This window comes from Cupressus sempervirens, chromosome 1 (genome assembly GCF_028749045.1).
Source record: "Cupressus sempervirens isolate cs-2001-9-10 chromosome 1, ASM2874904v1, whole genome shotgun sequence".
In the NCBI taxonomy this organism is placed as follows: Eukaryota; Viridiplantae; Streptophyta; class Pinopsida; order Cupressales; family Cupressaceae; genus Cupressus; species Cupressus sempervirens.
Genome location: NC_143118.1, coordinates 482,638,544 through 482,661,794, shown reverse-complemented (window position 1 = coordinate 482,661,794; position 23,251 = coordinate 482,638,544). Strand labels below are relative to the sequence as shown.

Sequence of the window (23,251 nt, the reverse complement as noted above, 5' to 3'; positions counted from 1 at the left end):
TCTTCAATTGTTAGTTATAAGTTTTCCATTTAAGCAATTGTACCTGTTAATCTCATTCACATGAACATAACTAATATAATTGTCTTCCTATGAATATGAAGCCTATGAATATGAAGAATAACTGTATATCTTTGATATGATAGTTGTTAGTTAAGACCCGGAAAAAGTGGTTGTTACATCAACCGTGAAGATTAACATAGATAACCACCATATGCCATCCTAAGTCACCAATTTTGGTATTGGTTGGGGTTTGGGTTTGCTGATTTGATTTGTAAATTTGGATGAGTCATTAATGTATTCATATTTATATTCTATAAACAAGAATATTAGACTTCATATACCTTTTTCCTAATATTTTTAATGTATAGTAAAGCGTATAAGTTAATATATAATATTGTAATATAATATAAAATCATAAAAAAAATTAATATTACAATATTATTAGTTTTAAAAATAAATAATCGACAACTATTATGAATATATGAAATCCAACCAGATTCTTCTGCTGCTGTAAAATTGATGTTGTTCTCTATTTCACATATACAGGATTTGCTCAGGTTCATCCCAACAACAGAGGAAAATGGTCTATAGATTTGAATTTAGTGGAGGACATCAAACTTTTGTTAAAATACTAATACTGACAGATTGAGATTTTAAAGCTTGATTTTGCATGCATCTAGCGTTTTTACCCTTCTGTATCTTATTTTTGAATATGAAATGCAATAAAAAAATCACAATGTATAGAAAACTGGTAAGGTCATTGCAGAAGGAAAGGAAAAAGTCAAAATTCATCACTGGTTTGGTTTAGTTCATTCTGGATGAGGTCAGAGGGAAATTGCCGAAAGTTGGCGACACCCCCCACTGAACCAAAACTGAATGTGGATACGGATTGGATTGGACCCAAACTGGCAGGTCTAGTGGTTGAAATGATAAAATAGGTTCCATGCATAGATATTATGTACCAAGCCTTTCAATTTCTATTTGATGCCAAACTTTTAATACATTTTTAATTTCTCAGAAAATTTGATCAAGGCTCCTTTGTTGTACTTCTAGTGCATATAAATTTTGCTTCACTATTACTGTTAAGACAAGCGTATAAGTTAATATATATTGTTATAATGTAATATAAATTATAAACAAAATTAATATTAGAATATTTTAATTATAAAAATTAATAATTAACAACTATTATGAATATATGAAATCCAACCAGATTCTTCTGCTGCTGTAAAATTGATGTTGTCCTCTATTTCACATGTACAGGATTTGCTCAGGTTCATCCCAACAACAGAGGAGAATGGGCTATAGGTTTGAATTTAGTGAATGACATCAAACTTTTGTTAAAATACCAATACTGACAGATTGAGATTTTAAAGCTTGATTTTGCATGTATGTATCTTATTTTTGAGTTACTAAACGAAATAAAAAACCCACTATGTATAAAAGAAAACTGGTAAGGTCACTGCAGCAGGAAAGGAAAAAGTCAAAATTCATTACTGGTTTGGTTTAGTTCATCCCGGATGAGCTCAGAGGGAAATTGCAGAACCTTGCTCACCTCCCCCACTGAAACAAAACTGAATCTGGATCCGTTTTAGATTGGACCCAAACTGGCAGGTCTAGTGGGTTGAAATGATAAAATAGGTTCCATGCATAGATACAATATACTAAGCCTTTCAATCTCAGTGCAAAATATGCATGTAGCTAAGCACTATATAACGCCAAACTTTTAAGACATTTTTAATTTTTCTTAAAATCTGATCAAGGCTCCTTTGTTGTACTTTTAGTGCATATAACTTTTGCTTCACTATCGCTGTAAAGACATTTGTTGCAAAAAAAAATCTTGCAGAAGAGACTATATTCTCTGCTCATTACAAGATGATATTACAAGATCTGTGTATTTGAAGCCTGCAATTGGCATGGGCATTGACTGATGTCCACTTTTCTTCCCAGCCATCCTAACAACAATTGGCAACTTGGTGTTCAAATTTCTCTTTTGTTCCACCACTATCTAAATCTGCCATCCATATGTGTACAAACTCTTCTTGGGATCTGCTGCTCAGTCGAAACATAGTGACATGCCTCTGAATAATTGGTGCAGCTCTATATATGTCCTCTGACTGTTTTCATGGTCATCTTTGTATGTTGCTTGGATCTAACATCAAATACTGGTAATCAGCATCTAAAATAAGTGGGAAAATACAAAGATTGCACAGGGACTGGGGTAATTGGGTACTTAGGTTATGGGTACAACTATTTTTAAATAAGGGATGGAGGTACTTGGGCATGTCAAACATTTTTGTAAAATATAATTTAATATTTATAGAATATCTGAAATTATGAATCATGACAATGATTTTTCAAAATAAGAATAGTGATGAAGTTTGCAAATGTGTTTTCAGTTTCAGATTTGCAATATGTTTGTAATAATAATATATCATAAATGTTTGGATGCATAACAGATAAGGCAGAAACAAGAAGATCATAAATCATATAACAATGACATTCCAAATGATAAACTTCTGACTTGAACAGTGATAAGTTTACTGTTGATCAATATTGTATCAAAGTTTCAAATTGATTATGTATTGAATCAAGCTTGATAAACAAGCAGCTAATACACAAACAAAAACTGAGACAAAATAAAAAAATCTTAACAAAGTCGTTAAGTAACACTCAAAAATGGTACCACAAGGACAACAAATGAGGATAAAGACATCCTTGACAAATGGCCATGAAACTACTTGTAAGGGAGAAAAAAATCCTCATCTACATTTTTCAAAAGTAAATAAAATAGAATAAACATATCCATTTAAATAATTTTGAACTTCTACTGAAACTCTTTCTTTTGTTTCCCACTCCACCCACATTCACTTCAAAGATGGTCTAATTTTTTATTTGATACTTTTTCACCTCAATGATATCACCTATGCATCACCAATAACTTGAAATAAAGAAACTTTCCCTCAACGGAACATCATACAAGAAAATAAATTGAGAAAAAGGTAATCAATATTGTAATGATTTCTCTGTATCTTTCTGTGCAGCAATAAGAGATGAATCTTATCTTGAAAACTACAGTCTTTAGCTTTAGTTAATTCATGATCCTAGAAAATTTGAAATTTAAATCTTCAATGCTCTACAGTTGCGATGGAACAAAAAAGATTAATTTATTGTGAGGTACATTATAATGTCCCCAAGCTCAGAACAATTAGTCAAACAACATGACCTAATGGGTTATCAACCTTCCATCGGAAAGAAGTTAAAATAATATTACCAGTACCTTATGTTTTATAGTATGCTACACCTATTTGTAAATGGGATACTCTTATTTTTATGCAAATTATGAATTTAAAAATTGGGATGCAAATGATCATCTCACCTGCCATGGCCTTTCCCAATCAAGGGGCATTGGCCAAGCTCCAAACCATGCACCAATAACAGCTCCATATGCAGGAAAGCAGAGTGCATAATCAATGCCTTCCAAAAGTCTGCAAGTTTCTATCATATTCTCAGTATGTTTACAAAAAGTCCGTTCAGATATTTGGCTACCTCAAGAAATACATCTGAAAGAAAGTGAAGGATATAACCATTTCATATAAAAATTAAATATTTGTTTTCTCATACAACTTCCACAAAAATCTGTTTACCCATACACAACTTAAATGGTGATTAAAGAAAAAAAATGTATTAATATTTTGAATACTCAATGATAAAAGGAAAAAGATTGGCACCATATATATGCAATTCAAAATTTTACACTTTGAAGAACATATAATTTGCTGCTGATCAGAACTCATTCGGTGGATACAGAATTATTTTAAAATACAATCACTGCTTGTGCTGCAAACTTAAAACTCGTGTTTCTCAAAAGAAAATATGCAAATGTAAAACGGGAATGTGAATTTGATGTATAAGAAACATTAAACATCAATACAATCATACTGACTTCATATGGGCAAAAATGCGCTGCCAATCTCGCCATGATATACCAAAAACAGTAGCTGTTGGTACAACCTGCCAAATGCATCCAATTTGTTAGTACTTTTGTGGGTAACTGGTACAATATCTACTTCTGAAATTCTATATTTTCAAATGATTTATAAACATTATATGGAAGTCATCTAAGGACATTTTCAAAATGGCGAATTTTAGAAGTATTGATGGTTTTTAAAATTTTCCGATATAAAAATTTCATGTGCTCTGTGAAAACCAAACAATAAAGTATATGATGACAATAAACCTAAATGGAAATAAGTATTTAAGTGTTAAATGATAGTCTTGATGATTCGAATTTATGAAAGGAAAGAAAATAGGACTCAAAAAAGGTATGCCATAAGAAATGGAGATAGAATGGAAGTCCGAAGAAGCAACCAACAAAAGAGAAACACGGGCCAATTTATGTGCACATTAACTGAAAAATGTCATTGAAAAGAAACCTTCTAGGTCAATTTGTGTATCAATAGAAACACACCTCTCAATGACAATTTTGATGTTGTAAAGAAAAATTCAAACAATTACATCGGTAACTCTTTGTGACTTTCAGAACTCTCATGTTTCAATATCTTCTGAACAATTTCCCTATTTCACCTTAGAATAGTGTAGTCTGATAGACACGCATCTATACCAAGGGGGCAGGGTGTGTGAATCAAGATTTGCCAATCTCGACCTCAATCAACAAAATGACTTCTCCAAGAATCACAATTGATCACAAACTGAAATCATTAGAATTTATATCCGACCTTACTTTATCATAAGTGCAGCTAAGCAAGTAGTAAGCACATTCACACATCAACACATGAGAACACCAGATATATGTGGAAACTCTTAAAGGATAAACAATGGTGAGAACAGCTTCTTAGATCTACTGTCCAAATCCAGCCCCACAAATAATAGATCACTTACAATATGAACTCTGCACCAACCTACCAAAGACACCAATCAACAATTGTATTTGTAGGCACCAACCAGACACAAACACCAATCCCTACACCAAGATTTAAGCATCAACAATAAGGACATCAATCTCAACAATAACAAAAGATATGAATTTTGAACCTTCAACTCAGCTTGCTCTTCATCTAAACAAGCTTCATATCCCCCTCTTCTAGTGCATCTGATATTCTAATAAAACAGCATGATGATTGCAATGCAACTCACGTTGCATAGATCCAACTACACACCAGATGTGTTTCTCACTGATTTCTAAGATTCCGAGACAGATCCTAGATCACTATGTATATGCACTACAATTACAATTACATTTATATGTTGGTATAATATAAAAATCATTTCATTTGCAAGTCCAATAGCCCACACGCCACTCCCAAAGAAGGGACAAACTATCTATTACCCAAGGTAGACCTTTCCGGTCCCAACGGTCATCCATAGACTATCTTCAGTGAGCATATAATAGAAGTCCACAAACATCACCCTCAACCAAACATGTAATAGGCCAAGTCCAATAGCTCACATACTACTCTAGAAGAAGGGACACACTATCTATTAGCCAAGGTAGACCTATCTAGTCCAACAATCATCCACAAACAATCTTCAATGAGCATACATTGCAATCCTCTATCACACAAATCTAGAATAGCAACCTAGTAAACCAACTTACAAAATGACCATTCAATCACTTATATCTTCCCATCTACTGATGATCAACTTTGAGAACTCTGGAAACAGATACAATTTGTGTAAGCATACTCTCCTTTCAAGCCGTTGATCACCAACTATGAAGGAGAACTGGTCATAACAAATTGCCACAAAAAGCTCATTGTTTGGGTAACTTACCTCACAAACACTTTGGATCACACTTTTCGATCCTCTACCAAATGGAATAGTTGCCAGATGACAATACATGCTTTTATTGATTACACAATCAGAACTAGCCACTTCAGCTTCCAAAACTCAAATGTTAAAGGTCATAGATCATAGCAGTTGCACTATTAATGATAGGATTGACAAGCACATTTGACCATAGTTATGAGACTTGGTCTCAAAGAGGGTTGACTTGCCCTAAGACTCGAGACTCAGGAAAAAACTCAGCACAATCAGGGAAAATACTCAACAAAGTGAAAACCCTAAGAAATTTAGAGATTTTTAAGAATGTAAAACTTGTTTTAGACACCCTTTGTAATGTCCCCTTTTTGGGACATTAGGAAAGAAATATCAGTCCACTTCATCAAATACTTAAAAAGTGACTTTTGGAACTAAGTGCAAGTTAATTAAAGGATCAATGTTTTTTTTTAAATCAAAAATAGGAGAAAGGTGACAAAAGGAGAAGAAGACAAAAAGAAAGGAAAGGGAAGTTGAAGGGTCACAACTTGAGCATTAAAAAGAAGAAAGCTAGTTCATTTCAAATTATGCTTGCATTTGTGATTGATTTTCTGATTTCTCTTTGGACAATTTTTGGGAAGCTTTTGTCTTTCTTTTGTTGAAACCTGAGGACAAAAACCTTCAGGATTCTGTGTGCATGGGACGGAAACTAAGTTCATCTTCAAAGCAGATTGCAACGGAGTTCACCTTGCATTTCAGGTTCTTTCTTATTATCCAATCTGGTTGTAACCTTCTATATCTAAGATTGGAACATCTATGAAGTAATTGTATTCTGGTTTATGATGCAATAACTATTTCTGAGTAATTTTATATGAGTAATTGTTGGTTATTGCCTATTTTGCTGAGTTTATTTGAATAAACTATATGTTGCATTCTGAAAACTATTTGGGAAGCTTGGGAAAGAATATCTAGACTGGGATATTACAGTGGTATCAGAAGCAAATTTACATAACAGATTTATAAGTAACAGAGAAATGCTGTTTTCATGCTGGAGAATGAGAGTATAAATTTACAATACAAGAGTATTTGCAAGTTGGGTGCAGAATAAAGCCATTTCTAATAATGCTCCACGAATAATAGTGGTTCCGTTTGAGCATATGGAAGATTACTACGCTTTAATGAACATTCCAGTTATCTAGCTATAATATTAAATATCCATCTGAAAGTATAGCTTATGAAATAATGTTGTGTTTGAATCACCAGGAGAACAATAACATAATTCAATCGTAAACACAAAAATAATTGTCGGATTGGCTAGCTAGAAATAAGGAAATATAAGCAGAAGTGAGGTAACTAGTGATATCTCTAGTAGACAATAGGTCTTTGTCTACTACCTCCAAGATCAAGGGTTTCCACCTCAAACTAATTGAAAGCAAAAGCTTCCAAATCCTCTAAGAGAAATCAGTAATCAAAACATAATCCAACCATGCCGAAATGAATATGGAATTCTTCTTTGAAGCCCAATACAGTGACTCTTGAGTCTCCCTCTACATGACCCTTCGTCTTTTTCTTTTTCCTTTTTTCCTTTTAAAAATATCATTTCCCACCTAATTGAATACAGTGTTATTTTAATTATTAAGTGGCATAATAGTTACTTTGATTTAGTAGTCACTTTATTACTAAATTATTTAATCTTCAAGTACTAAAATTACTGATGAATTGGACTCACATAATCATGTGTGATAGCTTGTTGGAAAGGTCTCAAGAAGACACTCCCAATCCAACCTTGAAATAACAACATCACAGAACCCACAATTGGCTTACTAAAAATAGCATGTATTTGGAAACCCTACTAAATAAACTCTACTTGGCTTGACGCAAGAATTGCCTAGGCCAAACCTCTCTCTAATCCTTGAAAAGTCTTGGTTAGCCCACGAGACCAAGGCAAAATGGGCTAATGACACATCATGAATTTATGGGCTAGAAAGGGGACACCATGTCCTCCCTTCGCAAAGATTGCTTGTCCTCAATCAATCTGCACCTACTTACTAAAATTAAATGCCGAGATCCCATATCCGCTTCAAGAATAATGATTTGCCAATCAACTACGCTAAAATAGTATAAACCTTACCAAGCCCGGAGTTGTGAAGCAACTCATCAAAAACCAATGCACCCATCAACAGAATACCAAGATCCCAAATCACCCCCTGTGCATAATCATGCCATGTGCTATTATCAAGTATGACAACATCGTCAATCCAACTGAAAACCTCACTCTAGCCAAAATAGCATACACCTCTAATGTGAAATGATGGTGAAAGCTCAACATTATGCCAACCAACTCCTAAAACACAACTATCCATGAGAATGTTCCTCCTAAGTCCCAAAAACAAAAAGGCCATCCACCTTCCCAACTATTGTAATATCTTGTCGATTCATGCCAATTATAGGTGGAATGTCCAATTGCCACAACACTGCCTCTCTAACATGAATCCCAAATGGGTGACTGTGGTGAAGTAAACTAACAACCTTGCAAGACATGGTTTCCTCCTTCATGAAGGAAAGCATACCAAACCAATCCCCCATCACACACCTATGAGTCAGTCAAAATGTCAAGTCCTCGATAGGTGGCTTAAATGCATCCTACATAGTGTAATCATAATGCGATGCACTAACCAACTCCTTTGGGAATTTTAAATCAGCACTAGGATTCCATAAATGTCTCTCTGTGCTAGGAGTCACACACTACAAACCATTGTGTGAAAAATTCACACCAACAAGCATAATTAGCATACTAGACTCATTAGCTCCATACTGAATATACTCTACCCAAGAGTCATCATCATGCTCAACTTCTATGATGGTAGAGCTACTAAAGCCACTGGATAAATCATCATGACAATATGGTTGTATCCCAGCTGGGTGAAGAGGAAAACGAATAAAAAATAGTCATCATCATTGATGTCTCTCCTTATGTACTGCTTGGACATAGCCAAGTCTCTATCTAAGGTTGATTTGTAATCAGCATCATGTCCACTTGTTACATGTGGCAAGGCAGCCACCTCCTGGTTGCAATCAGCCCTAATCTGAGAAGTACTCTCCTCTAAGAACAAGAGTTGGGACTCCTAATCAACTTCAAGAGATGTCCCATCATCCAACTCAAAGAGAAGGTTTTCGAATGTCCAATCAGTACTCATCTATATTAATGAGCTTGTCATCTATATTTTTACTACGCTTCATCCAATTAACATCATGCTTGATTAAAATATTACTATCATAACAATGAATATCCTCATGCCTTCCCTTAGTTGCTGCTACAAAAATAGCTGATCCAAAAGATGCTTTATCAACCCTCTAGTCATCAACCAATGGATATGATACCACAATGCATGGAGACTCCTTCGAATTCTCAAATAAGCGATCCATGATTGTGTCTTCTTCAACTTTTTGGTCCTTGTAAATACCAATAGCTTCATCCCTCCTAGGCTTCCCATATGACTGAATTTTGTCTTTCTTTTTAGGATCTTTTATAGGCTGAAACAAATCTTCTTTCCTTTCTTCCACATAATCATCAACCCTATATACATCCACCATAATATTTTGCTCAAATAAAAAATCATCAATGGGACTCGTACCTTCATGTGGCTGACCAATCATTGTTGTTTTTAAAGATGTGATGACAACATACTCATAATTCTTCTTGTTATCATTGAGACTTGTGTGTTTTACACCCATGGATGCATAAGTGATTCTACTTCGTCCAGACCATCCTTACGTTCACTAATAGTTGCTTCGAGTGCTCGACCTTTCTCTATCTTGTCCACTATTAAGAATGGTTTCAATTTTTGCTCCCATTGTTTGATAACATTGTTAACCAAATTACAAGCATTGGAAAAAGTAACTTGTGCTTGTTTCGAGATAGCCAATAGGGTAGATAAGAACAATTGAGAATCATCATAACTCTCCTCAAAAATCAAAGACATAATGGATCGCATAGAAAATAAAAAAATCACTTTGATATTTTTTAATAGCAATCAAAAACTGCTGGACCATTTCAAGAATTAAGTGTTCACAGCCAACAACCAACATAGTCACACAAGCTCTAATTTCCATAACTTACCAAAGGATGGGTTATGGATATCACCCAATCCTTGAAAACTTTCTACGATCAAACAGAATATCTCCTTCATAATTTCCTTGCTTTAAGGATCATGCGGTGTTGATATCCTCATAACATTAACAATACACAAAGTAATCACAAGTCTCACATATCCACAAGAATGTCTCAACAACACTGGTAAACCAAAGGTGGTGAGTTGTTTTTCCTTTGAACCTAGTTGCTCTATTGTGGAAAAGGAATTCTTTATTGCTTCCAAATTGCAAAGTAATACATACCTTGATTGAGGCAAACATGGGAGTTTCTTTTCTATATTGTAGAGATTTTCTTCAAGAATTTGTTCCTTGTCCTTGGTGATATATTTAGGTAGCTGCCTAAAAATGTCCATGAACAATTTGTTCCTTGTCGTTATTGCTGATTAACAAGTATCAAGCTACTAATTCTGTCATGTACTGATTTTAGTGACCTTTAATTTCCTTATACACCCATACCTCTTCATTCATACTAACTCTTAACAGTTGAATGTTAAGACTTTGATCTTAGACATTCTTAAAGGTAACAACAAGCCCTTCAATGTCTCTTCAACAAGCAGTTCTGAATAACTACATCCAAACCATACACTGATTTGATACCAACAAGCTGCCTGAATAATGAAACACCATGCCACAACAAAAATGAATTTACTGCTGTAATTAACAACCAGTTGTCTGAAACAACACCCAGAAATTATGACAACAATGAAGCTTAATACAAAGTGTTGTTTGTACTATGTTTTATGAGCTCCCCAAGTTTTCACCAAGTACCAGTTTTCCTCACTGTGCCCAAACTGAGGTTCTAAAATGCTGTAAATATCTTCCACAACTGTAAGATCCCTTACCAAATCTGAGACAAAATTTCAATTTTGAAACCTTGACATTTTGTCAAAGTGTTTATATTACCACTAAAACCACTGAAATCAGCTACTCTGATTTGTTTATTAAAAAAATTCTTAAAGTGTACATGTTCTTTGATCTAATTGAAAGGTTGAATACAGTTACAGTTTCAGACTACACTTAAAGGAAATCAGAATGCACAGGCCACCACTGAAAAAAGCACAGTTCAAATGACTCTTCAAACCACCTTTGTAGTAAATATTGGTTTTTTGTTTCTTATAAATTAATGAGCGTATTATATAAGACGAGTTTCCAACATTGTTTCAACATGCATATGCAGAAACAAACATCCAAGACTAATTCACTGGTTCTTGGCAAGAAACTAGCCTTCAAGAACTCTGGCTAGTACCTTCAACAGGGTGATGAGAGCCATTTATGACCCATTTTATACCATCTTTCTATTCATTTTATATACTATTATATTCACTTCCATATCTCATTTCTATTCCATTTCATCCCATCTTATTCTTTTACGTTGCATATGATTATATATCTATAAGAGATAATTAATGTAGTTTGAGATTAAAATATGAGGATTACATATTAATTGTGTTTACTAATAAGAAACCATATGTTTCTTCATGCAGATTTAATCTTCCTTCCTGTCAATTTTTAGTCAAGAACTAATGAGTATTACTCTTGGACTAGTTTCGTGGAAGGAAATATTTGGTAGAAACCAAAATCTATCTATTTTCTTATTTCATTTGCTGTTATATTGAGACATTTAAAAATTATGGATAGCAGCCACAAAAATAATTATCATATGCGCATAATAAATTGTGGCTGAAAACACTCCCATCAACGTGAGGAGAAGGGTGACAACTAATCATCTACATACTTCAGCTGCTGTTCTAACAGAAACCTTTAATATATGAGTCGCAGCTATATAAAGGCAGAGAAATATCCTTTTCAAGTTGCAGGCATAACAAAATCTGTTTTAATGCAAATCATGGCTGCATGCCTCATATTATCTTCTATACTTGGATATAGTTATAACAAAGTATTTTGTACAAGATATAAGCATGTGAAACTTTCCTCTTGAATGCCACCTCAGCACAGTCATTTTGTATGCATCTCAAGGAAACTGAAACATGTTATTTCTGGTGGTTATTGTAACAAATACATTTCTGCTATGTGGTCATGGTTTAAGGCAGTGTGCAGGCCACTGATTTATTGTATATTAGCCAAAATAAGTGGATTATATTTGTGAACAAAGTTGTTATAAGCTATATGTGTGTGTGTGTGTGTGTTATGTGTGCGCGCACCAGTGTGGGTGGGTGTAGAAGCATGAGGGGATATACAGGAGTAAATATATATCAGATTTGTATCAGATTTGTATCAGATTTTACCTCAGAATTCTGCAGCAGACCTTCCTATAGCAAAATTCTATATTATTTAAAATACTTTGTTATAACTATATCCAAGTATAGAAGATAATATGATACATGCAGCCATGATTTGCATTAAAACAGATTTTGTTATGCCTGCAACTTGAAAAGGATATTTCTCTGTCTTTATATAGCTGCAAACCATATATCAAAGGTTTCTGTTAGAACAGCAGCTGAAGTATGTAGATGACTAGTTGTCACCCTTCTCCTCACGTTGATGGGAGTGTTTTCAGCCACAATTTATTATGTGCATATGATAATTATTTTTGTGGCTGCTATCCATAATTTTGAAATGTCTCAATATAACAGCAAATGAAATATATAAGCACATGAAACTTTCCTCTTGAATGCCACCTCGGCACAGTCATTTCGTATGCATCTCAAGGAAACCGAAACATGTTATTTCTGGTGGATATTGTAACAAATACATTTCTGCTATGTGGTCATGGTTTAAGGCAGTGTGCAGGCCACTGATTTATTGTATATTAGCCAAAATAAGTGGATTATATTCGTGAACGTAGTTGTTATAAGCTATGTGTGTGTGTGTGTTGTGTGTGCACGCGCGTGTGTGTGGGGAGGCATAGAAGCATGAGGGGATATACAGGAGTAAATATATATCAGATTTGTATCAGATTTTACCTCAGAATTCTGCAGCAGACCTTCCTATAGCAAAATTCTATATTATCTATGGATGAATAAAATATTGTTATTCTAATCGCGCAAGGGTAGAAGGTTGTTCGTGTTTCATCACCAGGCGTACTAGGGAGGCAGGATCCACTTATTTGGATGACTAGTGATTTAGTTTAGATTGTTTGTACATTTTTATTTGGTGTGTTATTATTTTAATTTGATTATATACATAGAATTAGTGTATAGTATATGTACTTTAATTGATGTAATCATAATGGTAATTTGTTTTAGATGTGTGTGTTTTTTTATTTTTCATGTGTTGTTATTTTAATACATAGAATTATTATATTAGTTTAAATATTTTAATTAATTCATGTTTGCCTTGGATTTAATTGTGAATTCAGATTTGTGTAGTTTGCTATTTAACTTTTGCAATATTCAATTGTGGATTAGATTTGCTTGCTTCCTAATGCTTTCAGATTTTTTGAATAGTTTTTCTTTAAAACAGTTTCAGTTTAGCTCCTGTCATCAGAAAGTGGCAGTTCTTGTTGCCAGTTCTGTTTTGGTTTGTTGTAGGTTTCAATTTAGCTCTTGTCGCTAGGAAGTGATAGTTCCCATCGCCAGTTTTGTTTTGGTTTGTTGTAGGTTTCCTTCACATGTTCTAGCTGCACCCATCCCCACTTGGCATGCTATCTTCATCCCTTGAGCGTCAAACAACCACTATACCTTTCATCAGTTTACAACCTCGGATTGATATGTAAATGCTAGATGAACTGGCTCATAAATCTTATCAATTATCATCAATATTAGAACCACAATTTGTCCCTACATTTTTGGCGTTATTGTTAGGGGATGGTATTAAAGGCATGAAATCATAGTAAGCCAAGTTAGGAACAGTGTGCCTCTGGAAGTGTCTGATCAAGTGTCGTCCTTGCCCAATCCAATACCTTAGGTTTGCATTGTAGTAAATTATTTAGGTGTGTGGTAGAATTTACAAGTAGGTCTTAGAAGTTAGATTCGCTTTTATGTTATCACTAGTTGCTGTGAGTAATTAGAAACGAAAAGGGAAATTTGAAGAAACAATGTTTAAAATGATGCATTTTCAAAGTAGTCCAAACACATCAAAATTGAAAACAAGAATTGATGGACGAATCACATCGACCAAAGGTGATTTTTTTCACACTCTCTACCTAATCAATGTGACTAAGATGATCTTGATCTTCCATTGTCACAAGCATGTCCAAATGGTATTTCTATGTTTGAACAGGAGCATATAATTGATAAATTTTTAGAAAAATGTGATTTTGAGAATGAAAATTTAACCATTTGTTCTATTTGTAACAAGCAAAATGATAAATGCACATGCCTAATCAACCAAGAGCGCATGGTGAATGAAGAACGAGATCTTTGTGAACCTCACCATGCTAATGATGCAAGTGAAAAAGTATTGTTTATGACTAGTGAACAATTTCAAAGAACAAATCAAGAAGATTGAGGTATGAATCATCACTCTTTTGCATTGCAAAGACAACATGTTTCTTCATAACATAATTCTCCATCTAGTATGCACAATGAATGTTGCATGCTCACAAAAACCCATATATCCATCTTATATTCTACCATTTCCATTATTCTCATCTGAATCATATTCGCCTACTCTACATCCAATACAACCCTTTCCATTATCTTCATTCCATTCTTTTCATCCACAATCCACTCCAAGGTATCCACCAATGGAATTCACAATTCCTAATAAAACATCACATAATAAGGTGGTTCCAATTGCATATAATGATGATATTTTGATAATCCTTTTACATTCTATTAATGCACACGAAATTAGTGATATGGATAAAGAATGTGATTTTTGTTTAAAAGAACTAGAGAAACATATTGATCAAATTATCACCCATCAGTTTAGTTCTTATCTACTTCTTAAATCACAAAATTTTGAGATATTTCACACGCATAAGGAAACAAACCATCATGATTTCATCATTGAAAAGATATCTATGTGTGTTGGAATTAGTCATGCACTAAAAGGTGATCTATTGTATACCTTAATCATTCAAGTGTTGTGTGATACCAAATGATATCTTACAAGATCTCTTCTTTAAAAATATTTTAATATTCAAACATCAAGATCTTGGAAGGTCTATGACAAAAATGTGTATTCCTCACACACTTATTGATTTGGGTCCAACTAATTAAAGGAAACTAGAAGGATTTGAATGCATTAATGACCAAATAAAATATGTTACATATGGATGATTCATTCATTTAACAAGAATCGAAGTATTAATATCTAAGATTCTACACTTCTCATCTTAAGATGATCATTCATTAATAATAGTTACTACATCAATTTCTTGATTCCTTGCATTATTCAAATGTCTATGCTTTTGTAACATGACATTAAAAAGAAATCCATAGAGTTGATTTGCATTGATATGTACACGACCATTTGTTGTAATTATAGTATCCATTTTTATCAAGTAGCTACTCATTAATAACTTTACCTATCATTTGTAAAAATAAATTGCCTAATTAATGATAGAGTTATTGAATGGATGATATTTCTTTACTATACTTGATATGCTTGGTCTTGAGAATATGGTTACAGGTCTCTTTTATGGTGAAATGGTATTTTTGCACTGATGCCATTTGGTGATGCTTCTCTACACAAGCATTTGATAATGGCTTTACTAGCTATCTGGAGCATCTAAGTTTCCATTGTGCTTCCCTCTTGGATAACACAAGAATATTTTGGCATGATATGTTCACCATTCATGAAAATGTCTTCTCTTATTAGATGCTATATCATGTGGAGGATGTTACATAACTTGGTCTATGAGATCCATGAATCTTATAGTGCTATTTTTGAGAGCTACACATCCAAAAACAACTTGAAGGTATCCAAAGAGATCTTGAGCATATTGTATCATACTCTTTCCTAGAGATGAGTCTCCACCTACCAAGAGTTTTATGGACATGTTGATGACTACAACTAGTCTTTCACTCCACCATCTTGTCTTTGGTAATGAAGGTGTGTTATTTACAGCTACAATTTTTCATGCAATGGATATCTCTTATTCTTACTGAGATAAGATAACATAGATTCATGTGATGTCACCATGTTTTCTCATCATAGAGCAATATGTCTTTTGAGGATTGTCATCATTATGAGTAATTCTTTTAGCCAAGTGTGCCAATGTGTGTTCCAAAGTTCTACAAGAAGCTTCCAAATTCAGTGGCACGAGCTACATAGATCAAGATTGTTTTCTTCAGAAAGTGGTATTATACTCTAGTTATCCTTGGTCATCATTTCCAGTTCATTATGCAATCCAATTTCAATGGTGCCTTTTGTCAAGACATGGAAAGAACTAAAGTTTTTAATGATATCATTCTTCATCATCCATATAAGGATTTGTTTTTTCTTTGGTCATTCTATGCAATTATTCATAAATGAAAGAAAAAAGCAATAGAAGATCCAACAATGAAAACCCTTAGTCATTGTTGGCCAGTTGATATCTGAAAACCGGTTTTTGGGGAATATTAACTACAAAATTATTTTTCAATGGTGAAAACTATTTTTACAATGCCATTAAGCGGTAAGTGAAAAGCTGGCTTGCCAACAATCACTTGTCGTTATCAAAAATGAAAAAAAAAAGTTGAAAAAAAAATGAGAAAAAAAGAAAAGAATGCAATAATTGGGTTAAGCTAACCATTTCTCAAGGACACTCAGTTGCTTCTCCGGCTCTTTCTCTCTCAGTGTTTCCCACATATCTTGTTGCTTGGTTGTGCTTCAGTTTCCGATGGTCACCATGATTTTGATCACCTACAGTTTGTGGCTACACATTCAGTCGAGGTGCTATGGGAAATGGATCTAGCTTCCTTTAGTGTGCTTTCTATATTGCTTCTTTTACATAGTGGTCTTCTCTGCAGTGGCAGTTCAAGTCAACATTTTTTGTTCCTTCTTTGTTGGCACTTTACAGTTGATGAGCTCTTTTGGCTTCCAGACCTTGGCATCTATGGCCATGCATGTTGGTAACACAATCAGTTTTATTTTTCATTATTTTATCTCTTAACTTTATTAATATTTCTTATCATATTGATCATATATGCAACATCCCTACCTTTCCTCTTTTAGTTTCCCGAGGACAGTCAACACTTTAAGTTGGGGGGAGGTATAACATGATTATTACATATATTTTCACCCATTATCCTTTATCGTTGTTCATCCCATCCTAAAACCCGTTATTTCCTACTTCATATTTTCTATTCCATCCTTCATGAATCAGATTATTTCCCTTTGCTAATCATTTGTATTGCCTACCATTTCACCAATTCTAACCAAGCTTGTGTTTTTTGAGAAATTTTTCATAAAACCTCTTATACATCTAGCATTTGAGAAATATAATGCTAAAAAAATGAAAATACAGTAAAAATAAAATGTCGGAGGTATGAATGTTAAAAAGAAAGATGCAAAATGGAAAATGCAATGAATTCAACATGAGTTACAAAAGTTAAAGGTGAAGAGGCAAATTCTATAAATCCAAGGATCCCTTTTAAAAATAAAATATTGCACGAGGACATGCAAAATGTTAAGTTCAAGGGAATGACGAGAGCCATTTATGACCCATTTCATACCATCTTTCTATTCATTTTATATACTATTATTTTCATTTCCATATCCCATTTCTATTCCATTTCATCCCATTATATTCTTTTATGTTGCATATGATTATATATTTATAAGAGATAATTAACATAAATTGAGATTAAAATATGAGGATTACATATTAATTGTATTTACTAAGCATTATTATGTCAAGCCATAGAAACCATAGGTTTCTTCATGGAGGTTTAATCTTCCTTCCTAACACTTTTTAGTCAAGAACCAATGAGTATTACTCTTGGACTATTGTAGAAACCAAAATCTACCTATTTTCTTATTTCATTTGCTGTTATGTTGAGCCATTTCAAAATTATGGATAGCAGCCACAAAAATAATTACCATATGCAAATAATAAATTGTGGTTGAAAACACTTCCATCCACGTGAGGAGAAGGGTGACAACTAATCATCTACATACTTCAGCTGCTGTTATAAAAGAAACCTTTAATATATTGTTGGCAGCTATATAAAGACAGATATATCCTTTTCAATTTGCAGGCATATCAAAATCTGTTTTAAAGCAACTCATGGCTGCACGTATCGTATTATCTTCTATACTTGGGTATAGTTATAGGTTATAACAAAGTATTTTGTACAAGATATAAGCACATGAAACTTGTTTACCGCATAGGTTAATTAAGAAATGCACACAGATAATGAACACGAACTCGAACAGCAAGAACTCTTCTTCTTATTTGCATATGCCAAGATATTACATTAGGTTATCATGATGATCATTACAATGATCCCGAAGGGAGATAAAAATACTATCTGAGGAACCTTCTCAAAGGTATCTATCGGCCACATACAACATGTCAACTACAATAATAGAACCTTCTGGATACATCTCGATACATGTCAGCCTGACGGTATACATCCCGATACACTGACAGAAACCTCCCGATACACCGTCGGGAACCTCTCGATACCTCGTCAGGAACATCCTGATACACCGTCGGGAACTTCCCAATACACCGTCGAGAACATCCTGATACACCGTCGGAAACCTCCCGATACCCCGTCGGGAACATCTCGATACACTTACGTATACATCCCGTTACATTATTTCCTAACGACATCATCCCCCCCAAAAAGAAAAGTCGTCTCCCGACGACGAGACATTAAAAATTGTCTCCTTAGCTGACCTTGATAGCCACCTGTGCTGCTTAGTCTGCTTCCAACTCCTAGGTACATTGAGCCAAGCGTTGTTGTACTGCCTCCAATTGGATGATCAACTCCTCCCAAGCTCTCTATGCATCCACCAAGACAGCCTCACGTCCAACACCTCCTCCATGCCTGCAACAGCTCCTGGTCACACTTTCCACGACTGATATCCGCAACGACTGGGGCTCAACTGCCCCTCGCTGCCAAGACCAAATTAGCACTCCGAAACCCACACAAAACTGCACAGAACACACCATTTCTGTCATTTTCTACCGATTCTACACTCTTTCTGGCAACCACTGATGCTTCCCCTTCCCTTGGCACATCATCTGCTACTCATTCCGAACAACTTGACTATGTCGTCGTTTTTTTTTTTTTTTTTTTTGAAAACCTCCTGTCATCATTCTTCTGCACTGCCAATATACAGCTACTGTGCTTCCGTCCTTTTGCATCGCCGTATGGCAAATGTGCCTCGATTCTTTCTTCAATTTTCCAACATGTGCTACTATACGGTGATAAAACTTGAATACGCCGTACGGGATTACCACTTTCAATGCTGAATGCTATTGTCCAGAAAGAAGTTGTACGGCTCAATGTGGACACCTCTCAAAGCCGTACGGTGTTCAACTTGTACTCCAGTTGTGTCCGTACGGTGACGAATGCCTTCAGTGCTTTAGGAAGAAATAACTTGTTTGACAGACTGGAAACCATACGGGATTCATTTTTCAATTCCAAGCCGTACAGTGATATGAATTTAGAAATCGTATAGTGAGTGACTAGGAACACCATACGGTGGCCATTTGGACTCTTACTCAGTCCATACGGTGATGAATGCTTCCAACTTGCCTTTATGTTCTCATTCCAAGCCAAATGGTGATATAAGATGATATCGTACGGTGATGCAACCTTTCCACCATACGGTGTCTACTGTTCTTCGCAATGTCATACGGTGCTCTTCTCTCTCTTTTTCTTTTTTTTTTAATAATTTTTTTTAGCAGATAACTCTGTACAATATTTACATATATACAGTACCTACAGTCGTTCTTGTCTCAGTTGTTCATCCATGGAGGTGCATTACTTCTTTCATGGTAGACATTCAACTTCCACCTATTCACTGCGTTGGCCACCTCCTTTCCATCTAGTATCCATGGTTTTATTGCTCCGTTATCACCCACTTCCCAAATCTAGTACGGCCCAACCCATTTAATTTTGAACTTGCCTGGTTTGATCTCATTCCGGTCATCATACTTCAACACCCACTGTCCGAGTTGATACTTGCTACGCCTGTTCTGTGTCATCTCCATATCGCCCAGTTTGTTCCCGAACCTCGCTACCATGGACTCCGTCAGCTGCCCCTTCTATCCGTCAATAACACGTCCACTCCGTGCTACTGCAACTTTTATTAAACCCTTCCGCTTTGTTTCTTGTGCGGACCGTATGATGTGTCTTCCTTGTTGCTGGCACCTTTCTACTATATCTATGGTTCGACGTAATACTTTCTTCTTGCGCGGTCGTACAATGGAATCTTTCCTCCTTTCGGGTTCGTACTGTATGTTCTTTCTTTCAGCTTTAGTCATACCCGCGTTTCCTTCTTCGGCTTCTCTGTGTTGTTTCGAACATTCATTTCCTCCTTCGGCTTCTCCATGTTCCTTCGAACATTCATTTCCTCCATCGGCTTCTCTATATTCCTTCGGACTTTCATTTCCTCCTTCGGCTTCTCTGTGTTCCTTCGGACATTCATTTCCTTCTTCTTTCTTACCTTCGTTGATCCTTAGCATATTACAACCTGGAAAGAGCTCGTAATCCTCTATCTACCAGTGGTAAAGACCATTTACTGAATCCAGATCGTCATCTCCTTCCAATCGTAGGACTCCCTCCTGATCGAGTTCCATACTCTGCCTCCTCTCATCCTCTTCTCCTTCAGAATCTGACGATAGAGCTTCTTCTCCAACCATCTGAGTGTGTAGATCGATGACATACTTTCAGCCTTTGCTTTCAAGTGATAAAGTATTTTTCTTCCAATCGTGTTTTGCCTTGGCTTGTATCAACCACCCCCGACTCAGAATAGCATCGTATCCTCTCCGCTTCAATGGGATCACGACAAAGTCCAACAGGAACGGTTGTGTTCCAATCGTCACTGATTGCGCTGTGAGTACTCCCAATGGCTTGATTCCATGTTGATCGGCTATTAACAACTGGAAGGTAGGTGGCCACAATGTCGACTGTCCTAACTTTTTCCAAGTATCCTCTGGCAGCACATTGACACCAGACCCTCCGTCCACGATCGTGTCTGTTAGTACAGTCCCTAGAATGCCCATTTCGACAACCGTCGGATAGCGTCCGGATGAAAGAGCTAACAACATCGGGTCTTCTGCACTTGCGCCCCCCCTTTTCTCCTTTTCTTGCTCTACTGGTTGCTTAGCAATTGGGACTATATTCGTGAGTGTCGTACGGAGTTGAGGCATAGCGAGCAACAGATCATTGATCCTAACAGGTACCTCAGCCTGTAATATTTGCCTTACAATGTTTTGTTCTGCACAATTCCGTACAGAGGTACCAAGTGTGTCCTTCAGGTGTGTCATTTCTCCCTGCGTTGCTCTCTGGATCTCTATACGGGCTTCCTCCAATCTCTTCTTTTCCTCCGTCGGATCAGGGTATAGCTTCACCTGCTTCCAAGTGATTGCCATAACTTCTTCCTCATCCATCCCGACAATAATCAAATTCACTCCGAACTTCGCGCACTTAGCATCGTCATGATCGCCAGGTCCACACCATCGGCATAGCAACTTCGGTGTGTTTGCCATTGTGCACTCTCGGGCGAAGTGACCCCACAGATTGCATGCATGGCATTGAACTATTGGTCGACCATTGGCATCATACTAGATTCGACGACTCCTACCATTATTGTTGTTTCGACTGCGCTGATTGTTTCTATATCCTCCCGATGTGGCACCTTCCGTACTGGTGTTCCCGTTCCCTCCTGACGGGGATGCTTCCTATGTCAGGAACACTTGCTGCGGTGTTCTTGTTTTCAAATTGAAAGGGCATTCCTTTACCGAGTGTCCCATAATCTGGCAAATCTCACAAAATTGATCTTTTGGGTAGGATCCCTTCGTATGGCCTTCCTTCTTGCACTCCGTGCACCACAGTTCATTGGCCTTAGTCTCTTTGTTCATGCTCTTGAATTCCTTCATCATCCGAATCATGTCTTTCTGAAGGGCACGAACCTTCTTGCTGCTACCGTCATCATCACTACTATCTTCTCCTGAAGAGGCGTCATCATCTGAATCGGATGAACTATTCTTCTTCTTCTTCTTGGTCTACTGCTCACTTTCCAAGTTCATTGCCCGATTATATGCTTCAATGTATGTCGATGGTGGCACTATCTTCATCTTCTTTCGTAGCTTTGGGTGAAGGCCTTCAATGAACCATCTCTTCTGTAACCCGTCAGCTGGCTTATTCTCCATCTTATTGATCAAGTCCTTCAATTTCCTTGCGAAGACTCGGACTGTTTCATTCTTCCCCTGCTTAGTATTGAATATCTCCGCTACAATTTCATTATCATTGCGCAGGAGTTGAAATTCGGCGATGAACTTCTTTTTAATGTTATCCCAACTGTTTAACTTTTGTGGATCGATATCAATAAACCAATCAATTGCAGCACACCGTAGGGTTGCCGGAAATTGCCTCATCCATTCATTTGTATACGTTATGCCATTAGCTCTCCAAATCGTTTCACAAGTTTTACAATGTCGGATGGGATCAGCTGCTCCATCACCATCAAATTTAGGTAACTTCTCCTTTGGTCCCGCCATCCCGACGCTCACGCTTGGTATTTCGATGCTCACACTTGGTATCCCGACGCTCACACTTGGTATCCCGACAGTTGTGTTTGGTGAAGAAGGGTCTCCGTTAAGTGAATCTGTTCCTTCTGGAAGTGGATCCTGGACGAAGAGTTCACTCCACGCTCTTGCTCCTTCGGCACTCCGAGCCGTGCAAGTCGATTCTCTTTCGTCTAGATTGTCTTCCCTCGATGAACACCAATTCAAAAACTCCTCGCGTGCTTCTTCCACCAACTCCACCAGCTGTCGCGTCTCCTCCAACAATGCTTCTGCGCTTCTGCGTCTGTCGGCAGCAATCTTCTAGAATCTCTTTCTACGTTCGGCTTGCTGTGCCAAAATCAGATCGCCGTGTGCTATGTGTATTTCGTCCTTGTCCTTTAGTTTGTTCTTATTCTTGTTCAGCTGATTCGGCATTACTCTTCATTCTCCTGCCTTTCCAAGTCCATTGGGCAATGGCGCCAAATGTTTACCACATAGGTTAATTAAGAAATGCACACAGATAATGAACACGAACTCGAACAACAGAACTCTTCTTCTTATTCGCATATGCCAAGATATTACATTAGGTTATCACGATGATCATTACAATGATCCCGAAGGGAGATATAAATACTGTTTGAGGAACCTTCTCAAAGGTACCTGTCAACCACATACAACATGTCAACTACACTAATAAAACCTTCTGGATACATCTCGATACATGTCGGCCTGACGGTATACATC

General features: G+C 36.2%; 1 protein-coding gene across 4 annotated transcripts in view; it reads right to left on the bottom strand.

Moving 5' to 3' along the window:
- LOC149578369 (PIGF/3-ketodihydrosphingosine reductase fusion protein-like) overlaps positions 1-23,251 on the bottom strand; it is a 79,085-nt gene that overhangs the window by 39,985 nt on the left and 15,849 nt on the right. For 3 of the 4 annotated variants that reach the window (XM_089828572.1, XM_089828564.1, XM_089828588.1), the window contains exons 6-7: positions 3,947-4,014; positions 3,380-3,488 (exon numbers count right to left, since the gene is read on the bottom strand). In XM_089828572.1, coding sequence (XP_089684698.1) covers positions 3,380-3,488; positions 3,947-4,014 — 177 coding nt within the window. Of the gene's footprint in view, positions 1-1,679; positions 2,153-3,379; positions 3,489-3,946; positions 4,015-23,251 lie in introns of those variants that run through there. The other variant, XM_089828580.1, reaches the window with a different exon arrangement.